Consider the following 12,652-nt stretch of genomic DNA (forward strand, 5'->3'; position numbering starts at 1 on the left):
GAGTTATTATTCAATGGGTACTGAGTTTCGGTATGAGGTGATGAAAATGTTTTGGAAATAAGATAGTGGTGATGGCTGCACAACTTTGTGAATATAATTAGTGCCCCTGGACTGTATATTTAAAAATGGTTAAAATGGTAAATTTTGTGTTAGGTATATTTTACCACAATAAGAAAAAGTTAAAATGGCAAATTTTATGTTAATACATTTTACCACAGAGATATTTTTAATTAGTTCCCTAAGTTTCACTAGCCACATTTTAAGTGCTCAATAGCCACATGTGGCTGGTGGCTACCAACCACCATAGTGTGCAGCACAAATATAAAACATTTGCAAAACCACAGAAAATTCTATTAGATAGCACTTATCTAGAAGCTAAAGCCACCAGTTCTAAATGGAAGTTGATTAATAAATGAGGAAAACAGGGAGAAAACTGCACTCAAATAAAGAGCATGCTCTAGAGGTTGCCTCGGCATTCAGCTGCATTTAAAAATCATAAATAAGCAGTAGCTGCATGCTTTTCTGGGCAAAGGAAGAATGGTGGGGCCAGCACATTCTCCAAAGGTTTTAAGAGAAGTTCTAGAAATCAGGGGAATAGGTAACAAAATGATGGAAAGAAACTGTGACCTGAGTCATATATAACAGTTTTGGATCTATCTTTTCTGGGTCTTGGTTTCCTCACATCTATTAAAAACAGGGAGTTCAATTAGAGGTTTTCTAACATCCTTCCAGGCCCCCAAGTAGATAAGTCTAAATTCTTAATTTTCTGATCTCATTGGTATCTTTAAAAAAAAAAAATGAGGAAAGACTGCCTAACTAAATAATTTTTTTAGGATCAGCCTAAAAGGTTAAAAGTAAAAGTCAGCTGGGTTAAATTCTAGTTGTGCTTAGCACCTGCTACACACTAGAATCAACTGGGGACTTAAAAAATATGCCAAAGCCTGTGCTTTGACCCCACACCAACTGAAGTTGGGTCTCTGGGGTGGTGCCCAGACATTTGGAGTTTTTAAAAGCTCCCTAAAGTATTCTGATGAAAAATGAGAGTTAAGAACCACTATTGCTAGACTATAAGCAATTGCACACTTCAGGCAAGAAAAAAAAAATAATAGAAAACACTTTCCTCTTTCCTTGTCAGGCCACCAAAGCTATATCCAAACAGATGGCAACTGACAAGATGGGGGTTACATATATTACAAATACAAATCCTCTGAATTTGATTTTTATGATCCCAGGAGAATATCTGTCTCAAAAAGAGCCAAGTGAAAAGAAATGGTGTATTACTAAAATAAGAATTTTGAAATGAATTTACGTGCATTAAAAAAAAAAAAAAGCCCATGGGAAAAGGTCTAAATGCTAGGTTTTCTCTAAAGCTCATAGAAGGAAAAAAAAGTATGCATAACAAGGGAAGACTTCTTCCAGGTTGAAAGTTAGCATTCTTTTATTTTTTTATTATTATTTTTTTTTCGAGAGAGAGTGTGTCTGTGTGTGTGCGTGTGTGCAAGATCGGGGAGATGGGGGACGGTGGGCAGAGGGAGAGGGAAAGACAGAATCTCAAACAGGCTCCACACCCAGCACAGAGCCCGATGCAGGGCTTGATCTCACAAACCTGAGATCATGACCTGAGCTGAAATCAAGACTCAGATGCTTAACCAACTGAGCCACCCAGGCAGCATGAAGTTGGCATTCTAAAAGAGTCAAGACATCAGGGAGTAGGCAGCTGTCTGAGATAAAACCACAGGGTACAACTGCTTTGAAACCTTTTTACCAGTAGCCTGCCAAGGGTCCTTTACTACTCGTCACAAAATTTAAATAAAACAAACAAACAAAAATTAACCTTTAATGATTCATAGGTAGAAAACAGGGTGCGAAAGGAAAGGGAAAAATTGTTTCCCAAAAGTCACTAATGAAGATGATGGCTAACATTTCCTGGCAGGCTCCAAGAACGTTCCAGATACTATCTCACTGAATTCTCACAGCCACCTTGTGAGGTGTATACCATTAACATTTTATGGTTAAGGAAACCGGGAGATACAGGTTAGAAAATGTGCTCAAAGTCACAGAGCTGGGGAGTAAACGAGGTAGGATCTACACCCAGGAAGTCTGATTCCAGAGTCTGTGCTCTCGACTAGTACACCCTGCTAGCTCTCTGTCTCCACCACTCTGGTTATCTATGTAGGCAAAAGTGTCTGCAGCTGACTGGAGACAGACGGAAACAGAGATAATAAAGGAGATGAGGGAAGAGGGGACCAGAGCAATGCAGCAGAGTAGTATGCTCGGGAAGACAGGCTAAAGGCTGGGACTCTGAGATATGTACCTGAGGAAAGGGGGCATTACAAATTTTCCCTAATTCTCTTAGTCTGGACTGTAATGTATATACCATATTTCTAAGAAGTAGACATAAGGTGAATGAAGCAAAGGACAAAGGAGAAACACTAGGTATTTAAACTAAGAATCTGGGCATGAGGAGCAGTAAGTATACGGAGACAGAGCTCTGTATCAATGCAGAAATATTCAGAGGGAAATAAACAGCTTTGCCTGAGGGGCAGAAGTTTTTCAGTTCATTAGGAAAGTACATTTCCTCTGGCAGAAGATAGTTAGAACCTGTGGATAGATAACATGAACATCATGGTCACCACAGAAGTATGTCCCGAACTGTAAGCAAGTAAACTGATGTTCTGGTTTATAAACTCCATGAGTTTGCTTAGGTGAGGGGCTGAAACAGCTTTTAGGTCTCTAAGCACGATAGAACACATTCATAGCGTAACTGCAGCATCTTTAAAGCTCAACCAAACCCACTCCCAGGATAGTCAGATGAATTATACAAAAATCTTCAAACCTAATTCTAGACACGTAAGTCAACATTCTTTCTCACCTGAACATTTTCCCCAAGTAAGGGGGGTTCCAACAAACCACATTTTGCTGATATTATTTCTAAACCATGAAATGGGCATGCAGCAGACAAGAAAGGACCTAAAATAAAAGGGCCATGATAAACTATAAACTAGATAATAAATCTGGAAGTAAATTCAGGTTTGGCTACACTCTAGGCTAAAAACAAAATTGTGCTGCAAAAAAAAAAAAAAAGCACACGTCAGGATGACCTTATCACTTCTTGTTTTTATTATTTGTTGTTAAACAACAAATATAAAGATAGTCAACAGGTACATCATTATAGGGACCAAATATAATCTTTTTAACATGTAAACCAAACACAAAAGCTAAAGATACCCCTGATTTGTAAATGGTACCTTGTGCTCATTAAGTGTTGTACAAGCAGACTAAACCAGTCATTGAGATCTGGAGCTTCTCAGAAATACACTCAGGTTGCAGAACTGCTGTGAGAAGATTAATATAATAAGGGACTCACTGTAAAAAGATGATATATGAGAGATGTAAAGAGTTCTCCAGCTTATGAGGAATGTTTCCAACTCACACAAGTAAATTGAAGGCTCTTTCTTGACAAGGCAAGATATTCAGTCAGAGGGCAGACCTCATAACACATATCTGAACTATTTAAGCAAGTAACTGAGAGCCTTCCCTAGAGATAGGTAAAAGCAATATACTTCCATGGACACTGAAATACAGATAAGAAACAAGAATCCAAAACTTTTTAAAGGATACGGTCTGTACCAGGAAACAACGTTCTTCCAGTCAACAGCTCGGCCATTATGCATCCCACTGACCAAATATCAACTGGCAAAATTAAAGAGAAAAGGGCATACGATGTCACTGTCATCATACTTGACCACAAATGAAACTATAACTAGAGGTGAAATACTCAAACTAATATATAATACATTCGAGGTTCATACTCTTCTTTACAGAAGCTTTATTAAGACCCCAGTAAAGGGCTACATAGGTGGGACATCAAAACATAGTTAAGGCAAGAGAAAACAAGCTGTTCACAAAGGGGTAGAGATTCTTACTGGTAGAAATGGTAGATTCTCCAAAGTAATGTTGAGAGGTTAAAATTATGAACCCATTGTCTTCAGGTAGAAGTACTCACAGAATATGTTGGAAATCTAAATAAATAAAAACCCAACTACTAAATCACAAAGTCTGAAAGCTGTGTATAAAAATCCCACTTTCTCTATCTGAGCAACTGAAATATTTCCTGTCGACTTTAAAAGGATCCCTGGGTGCGGGGGGGAGATGTTTCCTCCCACTCCCACCATCTCCACTTCTGAGAATCCCAAATACACCCAATATGGTGACTAATAAGGTGCCAAATAACCAATAAAAGTAATACCTGTCTGGTTGTAATGCATCCAGTTCAGCATGATCTCAGGAGCCCGGTACCACCTGGTGGCCACATAGCCTGTCATTTCATCATCTGTATGTCGGGCCAGTCCAAAATCCAAGATCTAAGGGAGAGAAGAGAAATCAGGCACTGGACAGTTAAGCTCCTCCTAAGACTAATAAAGCAGGAGAGGAAAAAAACTCTAGTGCCTTAGAAAAAGGAAGAACAATATAGGACTTTCATAAACATACTTCCTAGTCCATGCTTAGAACACATGATAAACATAGCAAGAACTTTAAAAAATAAAATTACAAAAAGCTAAACAAAAAATGCTACTCCTGGGGATTTACTCAAGAGCAATGGAAACATACATCCAACCCAAAGGCTTGAATATGAATATTCATAGCAGCTATACACAGCCCCAAACTAGAATTGAAGCAAATGTCTATCAAGGGGGGATGGATAAACAAATTCTGGCATATTCATTAAATGAATACTACTCAGCAATAAAAAGGAATGAACTACTGATAAAACACAGATTTCAAATATATTATACGAAGCATAAGTTAGACACATACACACAAAGAGACTGTATGATTCCATTTATATGAAATTCCAGAAAAAATAAATCTATATTGTCAGCAAGCAGATTAGTGGTTGTCTGAAGCCAGGATTAGGGGTAGCGGAGGGGCGGTTCAAATTTCAAAATCTGCTATTCCTAAGGGCAGTATGAATTTTTGGATACAGTCTGCCTGGTTAGTCAAACACATAATTACACGTTGAAACAAACAATAACCAGTGTCTGTTCATCTCACCTTCAGCTCACAGTCTTCATTCACTGCTAGATTACTAGGTTTTAGGTCCTAGGAAGCAAAAGTACAGAGAGGGACAGGGTCAACTTTGGGATACATGGTAGGTTTTCTCCCTACAGGTAATGATGAAGATCCAAACATAAAGGTAATTAAGACTTTATCCAGCTACCAATGATCTTCATCTATAGTCACTAGCTAGTCCTAATTAGCCTTAAATAACTAAAAACTATACATCTTCTTTCTTTAATCAGTTTAAACCTAGAGCAAAGTTACAATCAATCAATACAGTTCCATGGCTAAAGTAAGTTCAGATTAGGATCTTGGCTGAATGCCAGTCCTCTCCACTTCAGTACCCCCCTCCTCCCCAAATAATTTAATCAAAATCACAATACATTACCCTGTGAATTATGTCAGCTGAATGGATATACTGTGAAAGAAAAAATGGTCAATTAATCAAAAAGTTATCTCCAACCTCTTACAGTCATATGACACAGTTAAATATATTTTCATGAACCAGTAAGAACTGCTAGTATTAAATAATGGGATTAGAAATGAGAACAAGTAATTAATAGTAATCTGTACATTTATCATAACTATGATTTCTATACCATCAACTCTACTCATAGAGTTGAGGTATGAGTTAAACAGAGCTTTCAACCCATTTTATGGTGGGTGCTGTGGAGCTCAATGAGGACTCAAAGCTGCTAAATGTCAAAGGTGGCTTAATTTTAAAACATTACTTACCTGCCCCTCCCACAAATAAATTGGGCTCCTTGAGGAGGTTTTTAAAGTTTCAACATGACACTGACCAGGTATTAGATTATCTCAAGAAATTATTACTACTCTTTAGATGTAAGAATGACATCCTGAGCTCTTAGACATACATACTGAAATATCTATGGGTGGAATGACATTATGCCTGGACTTGCCTTAAAATAATCCAGGGATTGAGAAATACAAAAGACAAGATTGGCCATATGTTCGTAACTGTGGTCACTGAGTAAACATAGGGGTTCATTACATTATGATTGTACTTGTGATTTTGTGAGTGTTTGAAATTTTCCATAGGAAAGGTTTGTTGGTTTTTTTTCCTTCCTTTTCTTAAGCCTTGGAATGGAGAAGGAAGAATATACCTTGAGACCTCGGAGAATCTGGTAGATGAGGAACTGAACATGGTCATCAGTAAGCTTCTGACATTTCACAATGTTGTTCAGATCTGCTCCCATGAGATGGGTGACCAGATACCTAGAAATTAATGGAGAGTTAATAATCCAGAACTCCTATAAAAGCTCTTATCTTCATAAGACTTCTAAAAGTTTTTAAGAAAAGGCCACTCCTAAATTGTAACTTACCGAATAGAAGGTATTTGCAAATCTGATAAAGGGTTAGTATCCAAAATATATAAACTGATACAACTCAATACCCAAAAAACAAGTAATTAAGAAATGGGCAGAAGACATGGACATTTCTCCAAACAAGACATACAGATGGCCAACAGACACATGAAAAGATGCTCAACATCATTCATCAGAGAAATGCAAATCAAAACTACAATGAGCTATCACCTCACACCTGTCAGAATGGCTACAATTAAAAACACAAGAAACAACCAATGTTGGCAAGGATGTGGAGAAAAAGGAACCCTCTGACACTGTTGGTGGGAATGCAAAATGGTGCAGCTGCTGTGGAAACGGTATGGCGGTTCCTCAAAAAATTAAAAATAGAACTACTCTACAATCCAGTAATCACATTATTGGGTATTTACCCCAAAATACAAAAACACTAATTCAAAGGGATACATGCACCTCTATGTTCATTGCAGCACTATTTACAATAGCCAAACTATGGAAGCAGCCCAAGTAACCATTGATAGATGAATGGATGAAGATGTAGTGTATACACACACACATACACAATGAAATATTACTCAGCCATTAAAAAGAAAGAAATCTTGCCATTTGCAACCACATGGATGGAGCTAGAGTACAATGCTAAGCGAAATAAGTCAGTCAAAGACAAATATATTTGATCTCACTCATATGCAGAACATAAACAAATGAACAAAGGGGGGGGAAAGAACGAGAGACAAACCAACAAACAGACTCTTTTTTTTCTTTTTAAAGATTTTATTTATTTGAGAGAATGAGAGATAGAGAGCACGAGAGGGAAGAGGGTCGGAGGGAGAAGCAGACTCCCCACTGAGCAGGGAGCCCGATGTGGGACTCGATCCCAGGACTCCAGGATCATGACCTGAGCCGAAGGCAGTCGCTTAACCAACTGAGCCACCCAGGCGCCCCAACAAACAGACTCTTAACCATAGAGAACAAACTGAACTATACAAACCAGACAAGATGTGGGTGGAGCGATGGGTGAAATAGGTGACGGGGATTAAAGAGTATAGTTATCGTGATGAATAAAATAAAATAAAATAGCCACCCAGTAAGTACCACGGTGATCGCTAAAAACTTAGTAACTACTCATGGGGAGCTCATTTTTAACACCCCTATTCTAACTTTATGACCTACCATCTATTTTTCTAAAAATTTCTATACTCGTTCCTACTTGATGTTAGTTATCTAAAGAGAAAAGAGCAAAGATGAAAATCAGAATGAAGTATGTGTTAGTATCAGTTTTTTAAAAAAGTGTTTCTGCATGAGAAATATACAGTGCTACTAAATGCACTGGTGTAATAAAGTATCTTGGATTTTTAAATCTATCATCCTATTTTCACCTCATAAACAAAGTTGTAGATTCTAAAATAGTATTTTTAAATTTTCAAATTATAATTCTTTTTCAGGATTCACTGGCAAAAGGATATTGTTCACTGACAATATTCCCGCATTTACTTTAAAGGAAGAAGGAACATGATCTATAAGCAAGATGGGGCATTCCAGAACCTCTCCTCACAGGTGTGGTGCTGGTTATTAATCTTATGTGGTCAGATTAGGGAACAATTACATTCAAGTCCAACAGGTTCACCATAGACATTCTAAATGCAATACGTTACCCACTCATTACTGTATTACATACACAGCTATGGGAACATAAAAACCAGATCAGTACTAAAAAGGCTGAATTTTTAAAAAGCAGGTTAGGTTTTATCTACTGTGTAAGAATCACTACTCATTTCTGAGGCTGAATAATTATGTATACCAACTGAGCTATGAAGAATGCTGATTTCATTTCATTTCTATTTTTATTTTTTATAAATTTGGAGGGAAAGAAACCAAGCTAGTAAATTTAAATCTACTATTAATGTATTATATAAATAAATACGTGTATGACCTCTCTTCACACAGACACGCACACACACACTTTGTTATTACTTTCTTTCCTCAAAGAGGAATTGAATTTTTTTTCTGTTTCATAATTTCCCTGTTGGGATGATACAGTCAGTTCCCAATTTCACAAAGATCAACAGAACTTAGCTTAGATGTAAAATTAAGATTTTAGCATTTCATATTTTTATTTTTATTTTTAAAAGATTTTATTTATTTATTTGAGAGAGAGAGAATGAGAGCCAGAGAGCACGAGAGGGAAGAGCGTCAGAGAGAGAAGCAGACCCCCCGCTGAGCAGGGAGCCCGATGTGGGACTCGATCCCGGGACTCCAGGATCATGACCTGAGCCGAAGGCAGTTGCTTAACCAACTGAGCCACCCAGGTGCCCCATTTCATATTTTTAAAGCTTGCACAATTGTACTGCCTTGAGGAAGGGCAGACTCTAAATGTAACTTAAAGAAAAAACTGGACTTTCTGAAATGTTTCATAAAGGTAGTTCTCTTGTAAGAGATGTTCCAAGTTGAACATAACATAACCAGATGGAGTCAGTGCTTATTCTGTGCCAAGCACTGTTTATAATGCCTGTGTCTCATGGTCTCTTCCTGACAACTCTGTAAGGTTAAGTCCCATTAGCTTCCCCATTTCACTGATGAGGAAACAGAGACAGAACAAGGATATGTAACCTGCTCAAGGTTAAGAGTGGTAATATCAGGTTGAAATGAAAACTGTCCGCTCTCAGGACCATGCATGATCTTAATCACAGCACATATTGCCTCCAAATTCTTCCAGGTGACTTCAAATTTAAGTCAAGAGAATGATCTTTTCAAAAAAAGTTTTATAAGTATCACAATAATCTGGGAAGCAGTATCTCCAGATAATTTCCGTAGTAATTCTCAATACTTACTATCAAAGTTAACCTTTAATGAAAGAAGAAAGCTGGCAAAAACCTAGCAATATTCCATTAATCAGTCACCGAAGTTTTCAACCCCACTGACACATAATCTGACAAATATGAAAATGTTGCCAATAACTGGTTAATATTTTGAAATATTTTGAAACTGGTTAATATTTAGACTTCTCCCAGAAGATTTAGTATAATGGTTGCCATATCCATAACTTCAATTATGACAAATTGCAAGGCTCAGGTTGAGGAAGAGAGAATCCAATTTTTATTTTATAAGTGTGTTTTGCAAATAATTACTTTTTATGACTTTGGATAGTAAGAGGATTATTCTCTCAACTTTAAAAAATAATTTTAAAGAGAAAAGGTAAACAAAGAAAACATTGTTCTAGATGATTCCATTTAGAATCTATCTTAATTTGCCTTGAAATAAAACCTAAAAATTTTAACTAATATGTCTGTGCTAGTTCACAAATATGTTAAGTAGTATTACCAATGCAACCATAGTAATTTCAAGTATAACTACTGTGTTTAAATGGTTACCAGTAGGGGCGCCTGGGTGGCTCAGTAGGTTAAGCATCTGCTTTCAGCTAAGGTCACGATCCCAGGGTCCTGGGATCAAGCTGTGTCGACTTGTGTTGGGCTCCCTGCTCAGAGGGGAGCCTGCTTTTCCCTTTCTTCCCACCCCCCAACTCGTGCTCTCTTGCTATTTCTCTCTCTCAACTAAATGAATAAATCTTAAAAAAAATAAAATGAAAAAAAAAATGGTTACCAGTGACTTAAATCCTACACAGCCCGAAGATCACTGCTTGCCTTTTTTTTAAAAAAGATTTAATTAATTAATTTATTTGTCAGAGAGAGAGAAAGCACACAAGCAGGGGGAGCGGCAGGCAGAGGGAGAAACAGGCTCCTGCTGAGCAAGGAGCCTGATGCGGGACTTGATCCCAGGACGCTGGGATCATGACCTGAGTCGAAGGCAGACGCTTAACCTACTGAGCCACTCAGGTGTCCCGAAAGAGCATGCTTTTAATTAGAATATTCCACCCACTGTCCCCATGAGACCACATCCATTTTATCACTAAAATTTCCAGACAGAGGGTGAGACTGTCAAAACATCATGTAAGTATATAAGATTAATCAGTCTAAATAGTAATAACTATCCAGCATTGCTGCCAGGCTACAATTAAGTAAACTGAAAAGCATTATTCATGGCAGAAGTGTCTTGCAGGAACTAACCTAATCACTGTATGTCGTTTCCATGAATCCCAAAGACCAATCCACAACCACCAATTGCCCAATTCCAACTCATCATATACAGAAAGGTTTCCAAAAATAAATCTTCCAACAGTGGACAAAAGCAAGCATCATGTGAAGTTACTGAATGTTTATGGAAGTGGTATGAACTTTTAAATAGTGAACAAGGCAGTGAGAAGAAAATATAGATGAGCACATTTTAAATAAGTCAATTCCAAAAGGAGCAGTCATGGAAGACCACATAATTTCTACAGCATTTGTCTCTAGAAAGCAAATTTAATTACATTTTAGTGAAGACGTAACTACTATTGTCAGTGTTCATAACACCTCAAATAAATTAATGGAAATTTGACTTAAGAACAGCTGGAATGCTACCTAGTTCTCCCATTTTTTTTTCCTCCTTGTTTATTTTTAAGCTAGAAGGGAAAATCAAATGTAGAACAGTTATGATGGACTTTTTGAAGGAATAGGTACCACAGATTTGGGGACCAAGTCTAGTCAGGATTCTAAAATACCTAGTTTCTTCAACCCTAGTTGGACAAAGAAATATATTGAAGGTTTCCTTCCAGAAAAGGAACATTTGACAATATAAAAAAACAAACAAACATTTATTTTGGGGTAAGAGAGAGATTTTTCCCAAATAACAAGAGGAGTTACAGCTACCCTATTTCAATAATTTATAATTCAGCCAGTCACAAAGAATGAGGACTATATAACAATTTTTCTCTTTAAATGAAAAGCTGGGGCACAAGTGGTATGGATGGAAAAAAAAAAAGATAAATCTTAAAAATTCAAATGACAAGTTCCTTTTGTTTAGAGAGTGAGACAAGGGGATAGCACACAAACTCAAACTGTGCAATCTGTAAAGACAGTGATAAAGTGACTACTCCACAGATGAAGACAATGTACTCTTGGACTTACAAGGGACCCTCCACCCCCCCATGTTTGAGAGGGAAAGGAAACAACATATTTTAGCATAATATGCAGTTGCATTTACACCTAAAGAAAGGCTAGAACAATGTTTTCTTTGTTTACCTTTTCTCTTTTCCATGGTATAACTTTAATGAGTCTACATTTCAGCTCTGTGTCCTCAACACTCTCTATCTACAGCTCAAATGCACACAGCATCTGCCAGCCATGCCCATGAATTCCTGATGTCCCGGCTGAGTGCCTCTGCCTCTGAGCTCGAGAAGTCCCCAGCTTGACAGGGGTTAACCATATCCAGAAGGCTCTGGAAGAGGTCTGCTGGGCAGCAGGACTCCTGCTGCTGCTGCTAAGAAGCCGCTTGTTGGACTGAAGACCAGGAGCCAAAATAATGTCCAGAAGCAAAAATCCACTGATGCGTCAAGCCAAGCAGGATGCCCGGCCTGTCAGTTTCATCCTTCCTCTCCCCTGAACTGTTCTGAGGGCTTCCACTGCAGCTGCGGGCCACTAGAGCAGCGAGATAATGTAGGACAAAATGACCAGGCTTATGATGGCAAAGAACATCAGGATGAAAATATCTGGCATTACGGAATCCTTAGCCGAGGAGGCCTGTGGATTCCAGACAAATACGAGCTATGAGCACAGAGGCTGCAGCCAGTGGAGAGAAATGGCTCCCTCTTTTCCTTTCCCTACATCCATCTTTAAAAATGAATTAAGTGGGGCACCTGGGTGGCAGAGTTGGTTAAGCCTTGGACTCTTGGTTTTGGCTTAGGTCGTGATCTCAGGGTTGTAAGATGGAGTCCCACGTCAGGCTCCATGCTCCCATGCTCGGCATAGAAGGGAGTCTGCTTGAGATTCTCTCTCTCCCCCCTCCCTCTGTTCCTCCCCTCTCTCTCAAGTAAATAAATATTTAAATAAAAATGAATTAAATAAATAAAATGAATTAAGTAGGACTTTATTAGTTTAAAGGCTGAAAACATGGCCTGACACAAATCTCGCTTTTCACTTTTCTTGTGAAGATGGTCTCCTTTCAATTTAATCAAACTTAAGGAGCATAAACCACCATTTCTCAAAGTGATTCACATGTAAAATCTACGAGCAAAAAGGCAGAACTCTACAATAAATGGTTTTCAGTACTCTAGACAGCGCCCATTCTAGAACTTCATTTATTAAGCACTTCTTGGACAACACCCAATTGTCTAGAGTCCTCCCCTATTACCTTTCTTTTTAAAGCATTATACG

The 12,652-nt window shown here is 38.0% G+C and overlaps 1 protein-coding gene across 4 annotated transcripts in view; it reads right to left on the minus strand.

Moving 5' to 3' along the window:
* The window catches only part of MAPK14 (mitogen-activated protein kinase 14), a 73,084-nt gene that overhangs the window by 21,353 nt on the left and 39,079 nt on the right, over window positions 1-12,652 (minus strand). For all 4 annotated transcript variants that reach the window (XM_028120698.2, XM_028120697.2, XM_028120695.2 and 1 more), the window contains exons 4-8: window positions 6,186-6,297; window positions 5,450-5,479; window positions 5,056-5,103; window positions 4,250-4,364; window positions 3,622-3,693 (exon numbers count right to left, since the gene is read on the minus strand). In XM_028120698.2, coding sequence (XP_027976499.1) covers window positions 3,622-3,693; window positions 4,250-4,364; window positions 5,056-5,103; window positions 5,450-5,479; window positions 6,186-6,297 — 377 coding nt within the window. The remainder of the gene's footprint in view (window positions 1-3,621; window positions 3,694-4,249; window positions 4,365-5,055; window positions 5,104-5,449; window positions 5,480-6,185; window positions 6,298-12,652) is intronic.

This window comes from Eumetopias jubatus, unplaced genomic scaffold, assembly GCF_037043125.1.
Source record: "Eumetopias jubatus isolate StellerSeaLion01/CBP00866 unplaced genomic scaffold, mEumJub1_p1.0 scaffold_6, whole genome shotgun sequence".
Taxonomy (NCBI): Eukaryota; Metazoa; Chordata; class Mammalia; order Carnivora; family Otariidae; genus Eumetopias; species Eumetopias jubatus.